The sequence below is a fragment of the Talpa europaea genome (genome assembly GCF_964194135.1).
Source record: "Talpa europaea genome assembly, chromosome: 2".
Lineage (NCBI taxonomy): Eukaryota > Metazoa > Chordata > Mammalia > Eulipotyphla > Talpidae > Talpa > Talpa europaea.
Window position 1 is genome coordinate 41,662,219 of NC_140068.1, and position 21,068 is coordinate 41,683,286.

Consider the following 21,068-nt stretch of genomic DNA (forward strand, 5'->3'; position numbering starts at 1 on the left):
GTCTGCTGTGGGGGATCAGACTTGTGCTGCAATGGCTGCAGCTAGCTTCATAGGTTGAGTCTTAACCCCTTGCGCCATCAGGGAAGCCCAGATGGCTTTAAAATAGGGAGAGTATCTTGGATTATCCGAGTGGATCCAATATAATCACAAAAGTCCCTAAATGTGGAAGAGGGAGGCAGAAGAGGAGGTCTGAAGTAGCAGGGTGTACGAAATACCTGACTTGCTATTCCTGTCTTTGAAGATGGAAGGAGAGGGCTATGAACAGGAATGTAGGCAGCTTTAGAAGCTGGAAAGAGCAAGGGAAATTTCTGTGCCTAGAAAGGAATGCAGCTCTACCAACATCTTGATTGTAGCCCAGTGAGACCTGGGTTGAACTTCTTGCCTACAGAATTGCAAGATAACGAACTTGTGTTGTTCTCAGCCACTGAATTATTGTAATTATATACAATAGAGATAGAAAACTAATAAAACCTTTTTCACCAATTCTGGGAAAATTTTAGCCATTATTGCTTTAAATATTGCCTCTTCATTCTCTGACTCACCCTGCCGTACTTAACCTACCATAGTTGCAAGGATTGGGCCAGGACCAAAGACAGTTCATCACTCAAAGCAATAGTAGTAGCCAGACTGTAAGCACTTAGGTTGGTTCCCCAAGTCCCAGCTCCCAAAGGACAACATAAGGGAGGACAGAGGAGCATCTCTACATGCAGTGGACTGCATTATAGAAAACCTAAATTATGGAACATAGATGTTTTATAATGGGCAGTAAACATACCTGCCTTTTTCTCTAAAGATAAACATTATGGCTCATTTCCAAGGTTGTAAGCAGATCTGCCCTGCAGTCCAGAGGGAGACACCCTGGTTATCTTCCAAGTCTGCTTGCTTTGCAAACTGTTGGGGAGATAGTTTGAAAACTGAAACAGGTAGTGCCTCTGCTCATGGGACATGCAGAAACTTGACAAAAAAAAAGAAAGAAAGAAAGAAAGAAAAAAAAAAAGAAAAAAGAAACTTGAGATACTCAGAAATAACTATTTCCTGACAATAGGTAGCTTGAATTAGGTGATGAATCTATTCTTCTGTTTCAAACTATAATATTAAGGTAGCTAGCTTTTCCCTTCCTTCTATATGGAGCCAAGATTAGAACAGGTAAGTTTGTTTGCTTTCCTCTGATAAAAGGCAGATGTTTTTAATTTGTTTTATGAGGGAATAAATTTTTGTATTCTAATTTGTATGTGCGTCTGTGGGGATATCCTATTAGATTCCCTAACTTGGCAGAACTCTTGGTTTGTCTTCTGTCTCCACCCTTTCATGGTCATTAGAATTCTACTCAAGATCCCCAGAGTTCAGATGTCTTCTACTCCCCATAAAATCTTCCTTTAGTGCTTGTTTACCTCTCCACATTCTTCTTTTCACTTGGTTTTTGGCTTCTGAGTATTCCATAAATATTTGTTGGTCAGCAATGCACTTGAACAGATGTTTTCGTGTTCTAAATAGAACTAAAGCAAAAAATTACGAGAGGGTCATTCTGTGTATTTAATCTGCCATACTGCCAGGGTAGCTGAAATGCAGGGGAGGGAATCATAATTGGCACTTATCACCTTTATTAATTCATCCATAAGGCTGGCAGGTTTGGAAGAGAATGTACTTGCTGACATGACCAGGAAATAAGGTTTTTGGTTAATAAGATTCTCACCCCTACCACCCTTAGTTATCTGAAGAATTATCTGCTTTGGGAGTAATACCACTTTGCGCAAGGCCGCTCTCATGGGAAGCAAGACCTCAAGATTCTCCAAGCTGTGTGTAGTCTCACATAGTTGCATTGATTGATTATTTTATTGGAATTTTAGAAGTGTTGCACGTATGCAATTTCATAACTTCCTAATAGTAACAACAAATGAAAAAATTGACATCTGTGAAGTAATCTTTAAAATACAGTGTATATGTCTGTGTGAATCTTTAAAGAGAAATTGCACAGAGAATGGCCAGGTGTAGGCAGGGGCCAAACTCTGCCCCCTGATGGCTGGACACTGCCAAGCAGGAAGGGACTATGTATGATCTTGATCTTCTCTGCTTCTGAGTGTGGGGGCTGCTGAGGAGGGTGAAGCAGAGAAGTCATTGGTGGGGGGGGGGCATTAATAGGGAGTGATGCAAGTGGGTTCCCTCTTTTTTTAATCTGAGCTGCTGTGGAAGGCAGCCACCCCATCAAGAGGATACTGTAGGGCCTCCCCGGTGGCGCAGCGGTTGAGCGCTGGGTTGCGAAGTTGACCGCAGTCTCTGCAGCGCCGGTTCGATCCCCGGCTGCCCCCCGGCCACTGGAGGAGGGTCCCACATGGCGCCAGACCTCTCCTGCTGCCCGCTGCTCCCCTCAGCAGTGTACTTCGGTCCTTCTGCCTGCTCTGCTCCCCACTCTGGCTCTGGTGAATTCTCTCACCCTCCCGCGCTTCTGACTGTACCCAGTGTATGTATAAACAAAACAAACAAACAAATTAATTAAAAAAAAAAGTTAAAAAAAATCAGAAAAGTTTAAAAAAAAAAAAAAGAGGATACTGTAGGTTGGTAAGTATACCTTCTCCCTCTCCTCTGCCTTTACCCTATTGGTTAGAATAAATTCTTTTCTATTTCTCCTCCTTTTTTTTTTTTTTTTTTTTTTGTATACCAAAGGCCCTTTTGTTTGCATTTGTGGGGCAGATTGGCCAGACCAGTAACCAGAACCAGTGAGAGAGCTCCTGTTCCAATGACAGTTTTTAGACCCTTTACCAGATAACATTACCAGTCTGTTTTGAACTATGCTAAAGACCTTTGAACTGGGCTAAAAAGCAAAGAAATCAAGCAAATTATTTGAAAAGTCATTAATATCAAGATAACTGATAATTATGGACTATTAGTTGGAGAATAGAATCAGTTACTTACCTTTTTATCCTTTCCAGAGAATTAATAAGCAATTGCTTATAGTCAGGGATAGTTTAATCTTATTAATACTAATTAGCCTTTTCCTTTAAATACTTACCTCCTCCTTCTCTTTTCTTACCCTAGAAACTCCCAGCTTTGTCCCTCCTTGGGGCACAATGCAAGTTTTCTATCTTTCAGATAGAAATAAATTTGCACCCAGAATTATAATTCTTTTTTCCCCAAATAAATATACCTACCTTTTTAAATGGCTTTCTGAAATTTTAGGTATGCACGACTTGAATCACTGTAATAATACACTCTGAAAACTTGCTACTCAAATTGTAACCCATAATCAGGTTTCAGTTGGTTCTGGAGCCATTGCAGGAAAAGGAAAGCCTCTGGAAGGCAGAGGGGCTGTTTCTCACCATTGATTGGCTGAATTTCTTTCAGCTTAGGGGCTCAATAACAAGACAAATAAATTAGTAAAGTCTAGGTTTAGTATATGTGCTGCCGAAGCGAGCACAGTAAAGTCTAGGTTTAGGGGTCTTATAGCAAGTACTCAGTAAATTACATAAGGAACACAAGTGCCCAAAAATAGATGACTGGATCAAGAAGATGTGCTATATATACACAATGGAATACTATTCAACAATCAAAAAAGATAAATTAATGCCATTTGCAGCAACATGGTTGGAGCTAGAAGGAATTATGCTCAGTGAAGTAAGTCAGAAGGAAAATGAAAAATATGAGATGGTTTCACTTATACAAGGAACATAGGGAAACCAAATAAGACATCAGGGAAAAAAACAACAACACAAAACACAACACAACAAAACAAAAACAAACAGACAATTATAAACCAGAGACATCCTGCAGGGGAGGAGGAGGGAGAGGGATCAGAGGGAGGGATGGAGGAGCACAGGTGACTGTGGTGATGGTGCACGGGTGCATTCGTGAAGGAAACTCTATGGGGACTACACCTGACGGCGGGTGGGGGGGGGTTTAAAAATGAGCAATGATGTAAAAAATATATAAACAGAAAAAGGAAAAAAAATTACATAAGGAAATTGTTTCAGAGTCAGTTTCCTTGGTATTACGGTACAAAAAGAATGTTGCTAGATTCTTGTCCAAAGGCATCTAACAGTTTAATGGGATATATTTTAATAGAGCAATTGGAAAGTTGTTATTAAGACAAGAAAATGTAACTTTTAAGGGGTTACTAGCTCTTTATACTTACAAACTAAATATAAGTGAAATGTAGGCTCAATTTTTCATCATCATTTTTTAAAATTTTTTTTATATATATTTTTTAAGATTAATATTTATTTATTTATTTATTTATTTATTTATTTATTTATTTATTTATTTATACAAGCACTGGGTACAGTCAGAAGCGCGGGAGGGTGAGAGAATTCACCAGAGCCAGAGCGGGGAGCAGAGCAGGCAGCAGGACCGCAGTACACTGCTGAGGGGAGCAGCGGGTGTCAAGAGAGGTCTGCGCGCCATGCGGGACCCTCCTCCGATGGCCGGGGAGCAGCCGGGGATCCAACCGGCGCTGCAGAGGCTGCAGGCAGCTTCGCAACCCAGCGCTCAACCGCTGCACCAGCGGGGAGGCCCTCATCATCATTTTTAATTGCTAAAAACCAGCAGAGACCGAAAGAAAATTTCTAAATAAACTCTCTAGAATTGGATTTTCTTTCATTCCTACAAAACTTAATTTACATAATTAGAAGAGTATTTTGTGAATAGATTGAGGGCTTGGTAAAACTCTAGCCAGGATTTTTCTAATTTATTTTTTTAAAAGAATTATTCCTTTATTGTAAGATTTTTATTTTATTTATTTTTGCATAGAAGAACTGGGGTGTAGGCCAGAGGTGTGGGGGCCTCTGTTTCAGCTGGTTTTGGAACCATTGCAGGAAACAGAAATCCTCTACTTCACTGACAGTGGTTTCCAGCTTCAATTTCAATTTAATTAGTTCTTGAAATTAGGCAGATATAGCCTTTTTTTTTTAAGTGGGTAAGTTTTTTTTTTTGTTTAATTTGTCTAGATTATTTTTGCATGATCAAAACTAGAGCTATACTCTTTGCTAATGGGTAAGGATACATATTAGTGAGGACAGGGAGCATCTGGGACATCTCTTCCTTGCAGTTTTGTTGGGCACCTAGAACAGCTCTATGAAAAATTAAAACAAAACAAGACAAACTGGTGCTATATCTCCAATTCTCTTGCCATGTTCACTTGGCTACTATAGGTGGTAAATCATACTGAAGTTGGATAAATTTGTTGGGATACCAGAAACACTTATTTATTAACACTTATTATTTATTAAGCAAATCATCGAGTGACTAAGGAACACTTGGTTTTATTGGTAAGCAAAATAGACATGGACTATGCCCTTGTAACATGATTCTTGCTTCTGTTTAAAGATGAGTTAGCAGAACACGTTTCCTTCTTGTTTCTCAAGATATCACTGAAGTAGAGATTCAGAAGTACAATGAGGAATAAAGTAGTAGTGAAGAGACTTTAAAAAAGAGCTTTTAAAACATAACTATATCTTTTCTGACAGATAAGAATAGAGGAAGTTGCAAGCCTCAATTACAAGGTTGGAGAAATGTAGGTATTCTGCCACAGACCTTTGAGACGCTCTGGATATGCTGGGGTTGGCATGCAAGGAAGTGTAGCAACAGACTTGGGACTTTAAAAAGCTGGGACTTTCATTGAAGAATTGCACATAAAATAGTTGATCTTCCTTATCTGCTTCATTCCTTCTTAGGGCAAAATGTTGACAGAACCAAGGCACTAGACATTTAGAATAAAGCCAAAAAGGATTACCATTTCTTTAGGAGAAAGTTGATGCTAAGAACCCTAAGGTAAATGTTAGCTTCTCTGAGTAAAGGAAGAACTGATAAGAGGCATTAGAATCAGTCTAAGCATTCCAACAGCTGACTAATGAAATAACCCCAAAAGAGAACAAAATGGAGTGGTGAGGTAAGGAAGAAAAATATTAGAAAAATAACAGCAAAATGAATTAAAAACACTGATACCCAGACACATCCTTGCAAATTATCATGTCCCTGAGATTAAAGAATAGAGCTTAAACATTTCTATGGGAAATATAAAACAACTTATAACATACCTTAATCACTGAATGTTACAAAATAGTGGGGGAAATGCCTTGAGGTTTCTGAGGCAAATTTATTTTTAACTTGGAATTTATATCCAGCCAAAAAATAATCAAATGTAGGTTTCTGGAAAGTAAACAATCTAATCCTTGCTCATGAAGGCCTATCTGGAAAAAATACACATGAACATGCATAAGATAAAGGAAGTATAAGTAGTTCTCACTAAGTGTTACCAGCATGGCCATTTTTTTCATTTTTTAAGTATTGTAAGACACAATTGTACTTTCTTCTTCTTCTTCTTCTTCTTCTTTTTTTTTTTTTTGGTTATTTTTTAAATTGACGTAATGTTGCATTGCCACGTTAAATAAGTTTTAGGTGTACATCACTAAAAATCAAAGTCTGTGTGAGAAGACTGCTTGAAGGAAATTATCCTGAGCTGAGCATTGAAGCCTGGAAGAAATAACTTGGGAAATCTCTTCCATTAATTTCATGAATCTAGAAGATAAGACTCTGTAAGAGAAATTTTATCTTCACATTAAAATTTGACTTTCACATAGCTTATAAATTGGTCGTGACTAAGGGCATAAGCAATAAAAAATATTCATGCTTTTGCTTACCACTTCTAACCCATGTGAGTGAACCTGACTTGCAAGCTCTGCAGTTCAGTTCTTCTTATGAGTAATCTGGGAGCTGGACACACCTATCCTTTCTTCTGACTCGGACAAATTGTTGAAACTATCACTTTCCTTTCCTTCCAGTTTTCTATCTGTTACAAATGAACTCGAAGTTTTGTTGCTTTTTAGATGAAACCTGCAAATTCCTTACTGGCAAGTAATTAGACCTTATTTCTGTGTGATTATCATTTATTTCTTTTTTGCTTGAAACAAGGTAGGCTGCATTTTAGGGTCAGGGAACAATTCATGCTATATTGGTGCTAAGAAGTTTAAAGAATGAAAGATTGGGGCCTCCCCGGTGGTGCAGCGGTTGAGCGCTGGGTTGCGAAGCTGCCCACAGCCTCTGCAGCACCGGTTGGATCCCTGGCCGCCGGGTGAGGGTCCCACATGGCGCGCAGACCTCTCCTGCCGCCCGCTGCTCCCCTTTGCGGTGTACTTCGTCACTCTGCCTGTTCTACTCTCCCCTCTGGTTCTGGTGAATTCTCTCACCCTCCCGTGTCTCTGACTGTACCCAGTGCTTGTATAAATAAATAAATAGATCTTAAAAAAAAAAATGAAAGATTGACTGATAAAGTCATATTTGTAGGCTTTTAATTTTTTTTTCCTGTATGTTTCCCTGAAAACACAGTAAGCCAAAAAGACAAACATAATTCCTATGTAGTCTTGCAACTATTTGGAAGAAATTAAAATTTTTTTCTTTTCTGAATGAAAAAAAAAAAAAAACAAAAAACTGTCCCCCAGCTCTCTTTGAAGTTAGTATAACCTTAAGTGCGAGGCTTCTTCTTGTTTTTGTAGCACATTGTATTTACTGTATCTCTGAGAACATTCTACATTTCCTTGTATACAATCTACTAAAAATTGACAAAAAACAAAAAAATCTTATAATCTGTCTATAGAAAACACTAGGCTAATTTTTAAGGATCAAATTTATTCACCATGATAGTTTTTTTTTTTTTTTTTAGAAAAATAAGACAAAAAGTTGAAGGGGGAGTGCTTTAATAATATTCTTGTAGCTAGACTCTCTTTTATTGAGAAAAATATAATGAATTAAACCCAGTCTGGGATGCAAAGATTCCTACAGTATGTAGCATGGGATGACGGCAAGAATCATTTCCTTCCTGTTTCCAAGATACCCTCTCATTCAAAGCTTGAGAGTCAAAGCTTGGGGAATGTCTTGGGTTGAATAATATCTCTCCAAAATTCAATTCATGCCTACCCAGAACCTGAGAGTGTGACCTTATTTGGGAGTAAGATCTTTGCAGATGTGCACAAGTTCAGGTGAGGTTATACCGGATTAGGGTGAGGCCTAAATCTAGTATGACTGATGTCCTTGTAAGAAGAAGGGAATTTGGATTCACAGATATAGATGGAAGAGGGCCATATGGAGACAGCGGCAGAGATTGGAGTTATGCTACCACAGAATGCCAAGGATTACCAACAATCGCCAGAAGCTAGGAGCAAGGCAAGGAACAGATTCTCCCTGTTAGTCCTGTTTTTAAGGAAAAACAAAACAAAACAAAATTGGAATCTCATTGGTTTTATTAATCAATTCATGAATTGAGCAGCAACCCCTCTAGAAGGTTTTACACAAAATGGAGGATATTTATAGACAGAAAGAGGATGGGGCAAGATTGTTAGCAAAAGGAAATTTTATTTCAGGGAAAGCTATCTTTCCTCAGGGGAAGGCAGGGGTGTCTTACTGTGCAGATGACCTAACTGGTGCTGATTAGGAAACTCCAGATTGATTGGTTTAGGGTTATACTTTTGGGAGAGTTGAAGCTGCAAAAGGTAATAAGTCTGAATGGAGGCCCAGCATGAAGGACTCTATTTGGGGCTTATTTTTTCTATTTTTAACAGTCTGCAGATGGAACCAACTTTGCCAACACCTTGATTTTAGAATTCTGGTTTTCAAAACTGAAAGAGAATAAATTTCTATTGTTTAAACTACCAGTTTGTGATAATTTGTTACAAAAGTCCTAGAAAACAGACACGGGCATCAAGCTTTTTCTATATCCTATCAGCAGCAGGTGGGAATCCCTGCATCTTCATCCAGGAGGAAGGGAGTCATCTCCATTTCCCTTCCTCAGCTTCCCCAACACTGACTGTTAAGAAAAAAATAGAACCTTTCCCCAACAGTCTCTTTCCTTGACTACCCATATTAGAAAGAGCTTTGTTCTCAGGTATTTATAGGCAGTTAATGGTGAAATGTGATTGGCCAGAGAACAGTTGCTGGTTGACTGGAAAGAGCAAATGCAAGGAAATCCTCCTGTAAATACAATGAATATTTGAATGGCAGTCACAACCACTTTTCTGTATTTCATAAGCCCTGTGACTCTTGCAGGCATTGAGAAGGGGGAACTAATAACTGAAATCAACCAAAAATGAAGGGAGAGAAAGCAGAGATAGTAATTTCAACACATACAAAGCAGAGTTTTAAGATGAAGAGGATAGAATGTCTCACTGGGATCATCTGATCCTGATAAATGGCACCATTAATATTGGGCAGTGAAATCTATGTCCTCTATTGCTCTAGAAACCTGGGGTTAAATCCTATCACTAACTGTAATGCTACACAAATTATCCTTCTGGAGTCTCAGTTTTCTTCTTTATAAAATGGAGAGAATGCATACTTTCCTTATTAGGTGGTTATAGGATTATGTTAGCCAACACACAAAATGCTTAGTATTCAGTAAATGTCAGTTCTCATTCTCACTCCACTTGTCTGCCAAAAAACTAAAACCCAAACCCAAACAAAACCATCATTCCTCCCTCAAACCCTCTCCCTTTATCCCCTTGCTTTTTAAAATCTTTTTTCCAGATTACACAGAAAACAAAATTTATTGTTATACTGAGGCTAGGAATCTCTCAGTTTTTCAATCCTTTTTTCTTCATGTAGAACCAATCTTATTGTACCCATCTACCTTTTGAAGAAATTATTTCTCTCTTTCCTGTGTTTGGATCTTGTCTTCTTGGTGTTCCATATTTTAGCCCCATTAGTCCTATGGTTTTTGGTGGGTTTTTTTTTTTTTTGGTTTTTTTTTTACATCACTGTTCATTTTTGTACAATGTTTGATTTTTCCTCTCAGGTGTAATCCCCATAAAATTCCCACCACCAAGTCACCTGTGAACCATCACCATTGTCTCTTGTGCTCTTCCTGCCCCTGTTTTAATCCCTCTCATTCCCCCTCCCCTGCTGAATGTCTCTATTTATAGTTACCTGCTAGTTTTGTCTTTTTTTCCCCCTCTGATCCCTTATTTGGTTCCCCTACATTCCTCCTATAGGTGAAATCATATCTTTTTTTTTCCCTTCTTAGTCCTATGGTTTTATCTTTTCTTTCCTATCAGCTCTTCTCAATATATGAAAAACTCCTTTCTCCTATTAAAAACAAACCAATAACAAAACTCTGAATCTCACTTGTCCATGGTAGTTACAATTCTATCTATCTTTTCCCTCTCTCTCTTAGACATGATCCTACTTTTTTTCATTTAAAATTTATTTACCTTTTGAAAAGGAAACAGCTCATGGATCAAAATTCAGAAAGATATGCGTTCAAATTCTCTCTCCTACCAGATTCACAAGCAGTTTCCCTTCCAGAAGTAAACAGTTTCTTGTGGCCTTCCTAGAGATAAGTCTTTCTCTATAGATATACAAGCAAATACATATATTTTCCTTTCTACAAAATGTTAGCATAATACAGGCATTCTTCGGATTCTTGCTGTTTTCTACTTAAAAACATGTCTTGGAGGTCTTTTCATATCAGAACCTGAACAATTTTCTCATGGCTCCTGGTTTCTGAAAATACGTCAAATTGGCGTTAAGACATGAAAGAGACTTATTGGAGGAAATGTGTGTGTGGGGGGGGAAAGGAGGCAGCTGGATGAACAAACAGATCATGATGCAAGTCTGACCCCAGTGAAGGGGAGAGGGGCAGGAGAAGGGCTGGGTAAGCAGTGACTCAGACTGCAACCATTCTAAGGAAGTATCAGACAGGCTGATTGATGGATAATCCTTAAGCCAAAGTTGCCCATTGGAGGAATTCTGCATCTTGAGGGAATATAGGAACCCTGCTGTGCTCAGTCACAGGCTGGAGCAGCCCACTGAAGTGTGTCCTCATTGTAAATGCAGTGGTAGATTCAGAGTTTAGCAGTTGGGGAGTCCTCGCAGGGAGATGACCTGAAAAGCATATTTCCAAAGCTTTCACATTATTTTTAGGGCAGCATAATAATCCATTGATAGTTGTGCCATAATTGATTTATCCAGGTCCCTTTAATGAATATTTCTGTTGTTTCAGTCCTTTCCTATTACAGTGTTAAGTGAAAAACCTTGTATATCATCTTGCACATATAGGGAACAAATATCACAAATTGCGTTTCTGGGGAAGCAGACCCTGCGATGGAGATTAATATGTTAATAATCAGCTTATTGTAGAGTATTCTTGGAATTAATAACTCTGGAAGGGAAAAGAAGAAAGCAGGGTGGGGGAGACTGAGAAATTGGTGTGCAATACATTCTCAGTAATGGCCTTCCCCCAACCCGACAGGGATTCTGAAGATAGATCAACCCATCAGAGTTGTCTTGAAGTGAGGTAGTAGGACAGGGCCTTTATATTCCTGCATTGACGGGTCACTGGATGTATGTTGTTCTAGGAAAGTGGCATGACCTAGGTGAGAAGATAATTTCTGAAGAGGACTGACAGCTGAAGTCTCTCTGTCGCAGCACTCCTAGATGCTTGGGAGAATACATCCTATATTCCTAAAAGGGATCCAGGAGGTACAGCACGGCATCCATCACAGGAATATAATTGTTGGATAAATTCATAGATGATCTTGTTGGGGCTAAGCATAACCTTATTTTTTTAAAAAAGATTTATACAAGAACAGGGGTACAGGTCAGAAGCGCAGGGGGGTCAGAGAATTCACCAGAGACAGAGTAGGGAGCAGAACAGGTAGACAGACCGAAGACACTGCTGAGGGGAGAAGCGGTCAAAGCAGGAGAGGTCTGTCATGCCATGTGGGAATCTCCCTGGCTGGCGGGGGATCGAACTGGCGCTGTAGACACTGCAGACAGCTTTGGAGCACAGCGCTCAACCACTGTGCCATGGGGGAGGCCCCTTATTTTTTTTTTTAAAGATTTATTTATGCATACAAGAGCTGGGGTGCAGGCCAGAGATGTGGGGTGGGGGATGAGAGGATTCACCAGGGATAGAATGGGGAGCAGAACAGGCAGATTGACTGAAATACACTACTGAGGGGAGCAGCAGGTGAGACAGGAGAGGTCTGCTGCGCCATATGGGTCAGTTCTACCTATTGCAAAAGTAAACAACTTCGAAGTCATCTTGGAAATTACCTGTCCCTTAATCTATTTATTTAATGACCAGGTCCTGCTGAATTTGATTTGTAAATTGTGGTATTTGCCTTTTTCTCATAATCAGCACTGATACTACTGCTTCTTTACTGTTTTCACCTTCCATCAATCTATTCTGAACACTATTGTCCGAAGGATTTTTTTAATATACAACTCTGATTACGTTAATTGGTCGCCCAAGGTGATAAAGGTTTCCTACTGCTTACCAAATGAGGAAATCTTGACATATATTGTTCTTCATAATTTGACTTTGTTTAGTTTGTCTAGTCTCTTTTTAGCTATCTCCCTTTCCTACCTCAGGCTGTAATTGTTACGGAGTAACCACGATATAAAACGGGTTGCCTGGCTGTGGGTCCTCACCTGCGCTCTTAAAAGGGACTTATTAATACTCCACTACAGACACACACAAAAGGTTAATAAAAGGTTTATTTACAAGGGAAAGGGAATTAAGGAAATGTACAACTCAGGGAGAAAATAGGGAAATAAAGTCTTTAATGCGTCCTACCCGATCCGCCAACCTGGAAACCCAAAGGCACTCTCAGAGCTGGCTGGACGCTGCGAGCTGGCGGAAACCCAAAATGGGGGATCTTCTCCAAAGCCCACGTGTCCGGTTTTACCAAACCTGGCTGCTTAACCCCACCCTCAGGTCCCAGCCATCTTCCCTTTGGTGGTGATGGGATTTGTCTCTCCCAATGTCTTTTGGCTTTGGCCTGGAGCTGGGGGGTGGAGTCCACAAAGCCTTATGGAATTAGCTTTAGGACATCCTTTTCCCCCTAACAATTCCCCCCTTTCTCTTTTTGCCACCATTTCCATGGTGATGAAGATCAAATATATGGATGTTGGGATGCAGTCTCAGATGAAAATTTTTACCGGGTTCCAGTGCGAAAGTAAACCAGTCCCTCCAGGTATTTGTCCATTGTGGAAAGCAAAGGTCCTCCATTCCTGGAAAAATAGTTCATCAGTTCAAACCAAAAAAAAAAAAAAAATCAAAAACATCTGGAGGTTGGAGAACCTGTTTGCTTTGTTTGTAGGGTTCCAGAGACCTCCAAAGAAGGTGAGGAAGCTTGCCTCCATTGGCAGGACTGGACAACCCGGACAATGAGAAAGTCCTGGTACCCTCGAGAAGAGGAAAGCCCAGGTGGAGTCTGATGAGACCAACTTTGTTCCTGAAGCCTACATGGACTGGATGCCAACGATTCACTCTGATCCTATATGGAGTATTCCAACAAAGCCAGCTAAAATTGCTGTTTAGTTATTCTGCCCTGTGATTTTATGCAAAAATAGGTAAAATGGTTTAAAAGTAGATTTAGTTTCGAACTTTTGCTATGCTGTTGAAACAATTTGCGATCAAAGTTGAGAGAACTTATTTTTTTTTTTAAATAAGTTCAACCAATTTTAACATTTTTTTTCCCCTGTGATTTTGATATATTTGCTGTCTTGTTTTAGCTAATGCTCCAGATTTTTTTTTTCCTTTTGGCTTGGATAATGAACTATTTTCCAGTAATGGAAAACTGTCATACTGGACATTCATGGACAATGCTGCTGACTAATTGTTGCTTCTCTTACACACATTGTAACCCTGAAAAAACACTGTCTCCTAAGACTACACCCTGAGATCTGTGCCACCATAGATATGGTGGAATAAAAATTAAAAGGGGAGATTGTAACAGGGTGGTCCCCAGGAAAGGGGGAGGTTCCAGGTTTCCTGCCCCACCCAAAGGAGGGTGGAGCTGAGCAGGGAGAGAAGAAGCTGCAGAGGAGACTGAGGAAGGAAGCAGGATGGAGCCAGAAGGAGACCTGGAGGAGGTACATGGAGCCTAGAGACACGTGAAGAAACTTTGCTTGTCTTTTGGTCGTGGACTGGGTGACACAGATGTGGGTGAGACCCGTGGGGAGGTGACAATGGCAGCTTTTATCTTGTTTTGATTTTGCTCTCTTCCTTCCAGGCTTGTCTGGTTGTTTCTGACCCTTTTCTGTGGGTCCCCACTGGAAGATGCTTTAGACTTGTGGCAGGCTTTGGGGCCTTGCTCTGGTCCAATCCCATTTGGATGGAGTTTTACCCACCAGGGGACGGGTAACTTTGGGTGCTTGATTTAGAAACTAGATTCTTTGCCTTTCCTGTATTGTTTCCTAGTTGTATTAAAGTCCTTCCCATTAAAGTCTCATGTTTTGTGTTAATGCAGCGGATGGCAGAACCCTATATAGAATAGGCAGGTTTGTGGTTTGGGCTGCCCCTCTCCCTGCCCTGTAACATAATGACCAACTTAGCTGCATTTCTCAGAATATATAATGTTATGCCCAGGCCTTTCTCCCTGAAAAATTCCTTGCTCCCTACCTTCCCACTTGTCCTCCAAATACAGTTCTACTCATTGTTTACAATTTGGCTCAATCCTTCCTCCTTTGTGAAGCCGACCCTGACTCCTCCATGTCCTCCTGGCCTACCATTCATTGCTCATTACACCTACACAGTTTGTTTTTCATTTAGTTGCATGTCTATTTCTTCAATCGGTTTTAGTTCCTTGGTGAGAAAAGGCCCATTTTTCACTTAGGATCTCTGGCGCTTGCCATCGTGCCTGGAAATAAGGGGAACTCCGTTACTTTTGACTGACTTCATCACCATCTGAGCAAGTTTCCGAGGAGGTGATGTAAATAAATCATTCTTCCCCCTTCCTTTTACTTTTCTTCCAACACCTAGCAGGCAGGTCCCTATTGAAAGCACCTTACCACGTCATTTACCTTCCCATGTGCTTCCACTGAATGTGGCATATAAATCCTACCTGAGCATCATGTTTAAGTTTGTATTACAAGTTATCTGCCACGTTACGCGACCACTGTTCACCTTGATTAACGAGGCTTCCTTCAATACTCTAGGACCACCTCACCTTCATACGTAAACCTTAAAAACCCACACATTCCAACTCAAATGATTTGTTTTAAAACGCTGCATCTTCCAGACACTTAGATGGCCAAAGCTTGAACGTAAAAACCCCCTAAAGCGCTAAGAAATGGTGACTGGCTGCTAGGTTTCGGCGCTTCACGTCCTCCTCAGACAGATGGTGAAACTAGGAAACCAAGATTTCAGCTTTTGAAATGCAGTTTTCGCATCGTAAAGAAAAAGGACTGACCTATCAGGAAGGACCGACCACATCCAATAACCAATCAAGAGCGGGAAAGAAGCCAAAGCCTGGGGATACCCACGCACCGACGAGAACGTCATTCTCCAGTCTCAGCCAATGAGCGGCTGGGTGGGGGCGGGGCAACAGGCGGACCAATAGCCATGAAAAACAAACCCTCCACAATACAACTGTCCCAACCGCGGTGCCCGTCTCGCAAACCACTAGTGCAAACTTCAGGGCAAGCGCTTGCTAAATACTTTCTCGCCTGGGGGCACCGGAGGTGGCGTGCCCCCTTCATGCCGGCACCGGGGGCTTCTTTCCATCAGCTCTCAGGGGCTCACAGAAAACGCCCAATAACTTTGAGCTTTCTACCTCCACAGGAACTGGCGGTCCAGAGCTACCTGAGGGGGAGGGGCAGCCTCACTGCGCAGGCGTGCATGCCCTGAGGGGGCGAGGCTGAAGCGGCCCAAGGCAACCTGGGAGCTGTATTTCATACTCTGGCACAACGCCTACTCTTGCTGAGGCCTCGGGAACTACATTTCCCAGGAGCCTTCGCGATCTCGGGGCGGGCGGGTTGGTTTGTTAATGAGCTCGAGGAAGCGGCGGCGCGGCCCACCAGGTTCCAAAACAAGGAAATGAAAGCGGGAGGCGGGACTGGGGCTGCCTGCGGGAGCCGCTGCCGCTGCCGCCGCGGAGGAGGAGGAGGTGGAGGAGGTGGCTGCCGTGGCCGCCGAGGAGTCCCTTGCTGAAGGCAGACCGCGGGGCGGCGGGCGGCGCGCGCGCGCCCGAGAGGCGGCTGTTGAGAAGTGGAGCGGCGGTCGCGGGGGGAGGAGGAGGAGGAGGGACTGAGCGGCGGCGGCCCCCGCGTCCCGGTGCCTCTATGGGGGAAGCAGACAATGGATTATGATTTCAAGGCGAAGCTGGCGGCGGAGCGGGAGCGGGTGGAGGATTTGTTTGAGTACGAAGGGTGCAAAGTGGGACGCGGCACCTACGGGCACGTCTACAAGGCGAGGCGGAAAGATGGGTAAGAGCAGGGGCGGGGGAGCAGCTCGCTCGGGTCCTCGCGCGGGTCCTCGCCCTGCCCGCGCCCGCGCAGGATGGGTGGGTCGCGCCCGAGCGGGCCGTGCCGGGGGGGCGAGGCGGGGGGGGCGCGGGGCCGCGTCCCGGGGCGCCCCGGGGAAGCCCGGTCCCGCCTGCCCCCCGCGCGGCCCCTTCGCGCCCCTCCAACTCCCGCGGCGCAGCCGGGCCGGGGTCGGCGGTCCCGTCCCGGAGGGCGCCCCCCGCGTGCTCGGAGCCGGCGGCGGGACTCGAGCTGGGACCTCGGCGGGAGGCGGGGCTGGGGGGGGTCTGGTCTCCCGGGGCGGCGCGGAGGGCTGGGGAGCCCCGCCGCGGAGTTGCCGCGCGGGCCCTGGGCTGGTGACGGCCGTCGTGGAACTTCCAATCGGCTGAGCGCCTCCCGGGGGCGGCCGTTTGAAACCTCGCGGAGCCGTCGGGCGGCCGAGCGCCGGGGTCCTCGTCGCCGCCCCGCCTTGAGGCGCCGGGCGCCGCTGCTCTGGGGGCCAGGAGGCCCCCCCCACCCCCCGGGTCGTCCCCGCGGCCACTTCTGGACTCTTCCTCTTCCCGAGATTTCGCTTTCTCACATTCTCCGTTCCGCGCCTTCCCTCGAATGTGGGGTCTCCTGAGAGACCGCGTTTTACCCGCGGAACTTCACAGAGTTCGCCGAGTTCTCCGCGTTTTCTCCCCCCCGCCCCCCCCCCTCGTGTGTTAATTCCGTCCCGCGCTCCATCCTCTGCCGGCGATTTCGTGCCGGGGTGTATCGTGCGCCCAGGTTGTCCAGAACGCGATGCCGAGGGACACCGCAGGGCCTGAACCTTTGTTTCCCGGGAGTGGAGGGGTAGGGTAGGAGCCCCTTACGGTGGTTCTTTTAGGAGAAGCGCTAGGTGACGCCTTGAGAACTCCTGTCCTTCCCTGGAGGGCAGGTGGGCGCCTGCTGCAGGACAGGTGGAGCCAGCTCGCTGCCTGCCGAGGTGGGTGTAAGCCGGTTGCCGCCTCACAGCCCATCCTGGCAGGAACACCCCCCCCAACTACCCCCCCGCCCGAGTTAAATAACCAGCAAGATGTGCCTGTCCGGGTTAGACTTTAAAGATGGTCAAACTTTCATGAAAGAGTGTTTGGGATCATAGCGGGTCATTTCTGAAAAAACTGAGTATCAGCCACCACGACGTTAGTAAGATTCCAAGTGCTGCCTACTATGCTGTGTGCTCTGTTGTAATTGGCATGGTTGATTTATGAATTCTAGACCAAAGTAGGGTGTGTGTGTGAGTGCGCGCGCGTTAATTACATATGGGGTAGGAAAAAGCACAACTTTATTTTGTTTTAATCACAAGGAATCATGAGAATTACAAAGTACTATACAAACGTAAAGGATTCTAACTGTAAAACTGTAAAAACTGTAGTTTTTCTCTTGTTTAACTGAACAGTCTCCCTCTCCCCCCATAGTTTTCATTTGTCTGTAAACTTTTCTTATGAATTCCCAGGTGTACCTGAATGCTATTTTTGGAATGTGAGATTCTATAACTGTGTTTTGTTATACTGGTGGCCCTTGGAGTACCTTATCAGCTATGTTTGGGGACAGCACATCTGGTTTTCTTAGTTGAACAATGGCGTTTCAAAACAAATCAGTCATTTTTTTAAATCATGCCAACTTTTTATAAGATAATAGGAGCTGGAATTTTTTAAATGTATTACTTTTTTTTTTTCTTAAAATAGCTTTCTTTTACTAACCGATACTTTGAGAAAAAATGAAAATTCTGCTCTGAATTGTATTTGACTACAACAAAACCAGATGATTAATTCCTGCTGCTGCTTGTTCTTTTTGACTATTTCCCCTTCCAATAAAGTTCTTGATTCTAATACACTTCCTTCTTGAGTGAAATTTGTTTGATTAGAATAAAGTTTTAGTAGCATAACACCAGTTTATCTTAAATGCTGTTAAAAAAAACCCTTTAGATCTGAAAGAAGTACTTTAAATCACACATAAGTAAGAAAAATCTCAATATAAACATTCTTTCTTGGACCAAGTGTCTAGTTGAGATTTTTGGCTTTTTTTACAGTAAAAACGCACACCTCATGTGGTTTTGTAGCAGGATTAGTTTTTTCTTCATTGATATCAAGAACAAAAAGGTTTAGTAATGGTTTAAACTGTGATACACATTTGTATAGTAAAGGATTTTACACTCTGATCATGGTAAAATGCAATTTAGTTCTTTCCTCATTAACTCAGAAAAATGCATCATGCTGTTTTAGGGAGCAAGAAAAAAATCACATTGATAAAAAAATTCTGGTGTGTGTAATGCACCATGTAACATAATTGTTGAAATCTTTGGAACTAACACTGGAAGAAGTAATGTAAAAAAAACATAAGCCTCTGCTTATAGTTTAATATTACAATGTACAAAATGTTAGAATGGCTTGAATAATTTCCTTGAAACATGACTTTAACTTAGGCTCTATTATGCGGTGTAAAATTTAATAGATTGGAAATGCAGGCTTTACATCTGGGTTTTTCACCATTAATAAAGACATCATTCTATGTTTTTGTTTTGAAGGAAGGATCTTTTGACCCAACTATCCTTTTTTTTTTTTTTTTCTTCCTTAAATGGGCCTTAGAAGTTAATCTTGAAGTGGGGAAAAATTTCGGAATATTTGTAAACTTAGTATGTGCAAGAATTTGTAATACTGTTTTTCAGTAATACTTAAAAGTCAACACATGAGTTTTTGGTTATAAATCTCAAGACCCTAGTTTTCATGGTTGAAATGCTTTTTGGTTTGACTCATAAAGGAGTATTGTTTAAAAGGTTCTTTTGTCAGTCAGAGGTTCAAACATAATTCCATAGGATAGAATTATATCTGAAAACTGTTAAACCCAAAACTACTACTATTCAATTTGCAGACATGCATTTAGTCTTTTGAGTCATTCTAATAAAAGTGCTCCTTTTTGGATATGATTTTGAAAAATTCTTAGTAATTGAAAGGGAAATGGCTGACAGTGACATCTTGCAGAGTTTCAGTTTTGCCTTAGGGTTTTATATGTGTAGTTGGTGACTGTCTTAATGTATGTCATGAACTCCTTCACAAATGTAGTAGGTACATGTAGAAGATACATAAAGGTAAATGGATAAAGTCTCTGCCTATTTTTGATGGATTTTTCTCATTTAGAATGTTGAAATAGATGATACATTAAAGATGTATCAGTGTGATCATAGCATTTTATAACTTTCAGGAGTTTTAAATTATCTAGTTTAATTTCCTCTTATAAATGAGAAAACCAAATCCTTGAGAGATTGTCATGTCCATAGCTTCCCATCAAAGTCAAACCTAGGGCCTCCCCGGCAGCGCAGCGGTTGAGCACTGGGTTGCAAAGCTGCCCGCAGCCTCTGCAGCACCGGTTCGATCCCTGGCTGCTCCCCGGCCACGGGAGGAGGGTCCCACATGGCGCATAGACCTCTACTGTGGCCTGCTGCTCTCCTTAGCAGTGTGTACTTCGGTCCTTCTACCTGCTCTGCTCCCCGCTCTGGCTCTGGTGAAATCTCTCACCCTCCCGCGCTTCTGACTGTACCCAGTGCTTGTATAAATAAATAAAAATAAATCTTTAAAAAAACTAAATAAACCCCCAAAAAACAAAGTCAAACCTGTAATTCATATTTCTTGACCGAGTCCTTGGATTTTCTAATGCATTTTTCTTCCTAATACAATGGGGAAAACATGTTACAAGGGCCGTATTTGGGTTATTTTATACAAAAGTTGTTTATGTGTCAGTTCTTGTCTGAATTTTAGAATAAACTTGTGCTTCAAAGGAAAAAAAAAGGCCATATTGCTTATCTTACAATGTAAACTTTCCATGTAAAAGAATATCTATAGCAAAAAAGTATGAAGAAGGGAAAATACCATATTTGAGGACCATTTTTATAAAGTAGGAGTGCAGGCCTGTAAATTTTACAACATGAGGCTGCTGCTTTTCAGCTGATTTCTCTTCATCCTCACTGTCAATTTTGGCCATCATCTCACTGATTTGCCTGGTAGCCGCATTAGTCTCTGCCATTAGTCTTTCCTCATTAAATCCAAGATCCAAGCTGTTGCCAGTGTCATACCATATCTCTTCTTGGAAAACTACATTTTCTCTACATTCTCATATAGTCACATCTGATCTCAATTCCTTAGTTTGGCATATAAGGCAAGTTGCATTACAATCCAAAACTTAAGTTTCTAAGTCTCTAGAGTCTTTACACCTCCTACAAGCTTTCTCCCATCCCCACCCCCACTGAGCTCATATACTTCTGTAGCATTGAACTCATATTTTCTAGAACTTTCTAAATTCTTTTGTTATCTCATTTTTCTCTTTTGTACATTTAACCTAGAGTGGTATTGTCCTGTCATTCCTCTGCTCTTCTCATCCCTATAAAACTGGCAAGCTCCCTGCACATGGTTCAACATCAAAGTGAAGTAGCTTTTCTTCGGAAGCCTTTCCTTATTCACCCAGTATACTTGTTAACTGTGCTTTTGCCTCTCTTATGTGTGTAATATCACTATCATTGATATTAGTCTGCCCATAATTATTAGCTACAAATGGGATGTCATTTTATTTCCAATGCTTTGTATAGAGTTGTGCATAAAATATACTCAAAATTTTTATTAAATCGAAAACAATCCCTAAATTGGTCAACATGTTTCACTGATCTTAAAAGCAAATCAAAATTCTTAATAGTTTTATTTACTTTTCCTCAAAAGCTGTGTTTCAGTAATTGTTTTGTAAATTTTTTTTTTTTTAATTTTTATAGAGGCATGTTTTTATTTATTTATTTATTTATTTGTTTTGTTTATACATGCACTGGGTACAGTCAG

At 41.9% G+C, this 21,068-nt stretch overlaps 1 protein-coding gene across 2 annotated transcripts in view; it reads left to right on the forward strand.

Moving 5' to 3' along the window:
- Nucleotides 1-16,063: 16,063 nt before the first annotated feature.
- CDK19 (cyclin dependent kinase 19) overlaps nt 16,064-21,068 on the forward strand; it is a gene marked incomplete at both ends in the record, with an annotated part of 134,769 nt that continues 129,764 nt past the window's right edge. For both annotated transcript variants that reach the window (XM_084228857.1, XM_084228858.1), the window contains one exon: nt 16,064-16,191. In XM_084228857.1, the coding sequence (XP_084084983.1) occupies nt 16,064-16,191 (128 nt within the window). The remainder of the gene's footprint in view (nt 16,192-21,068) is intronic.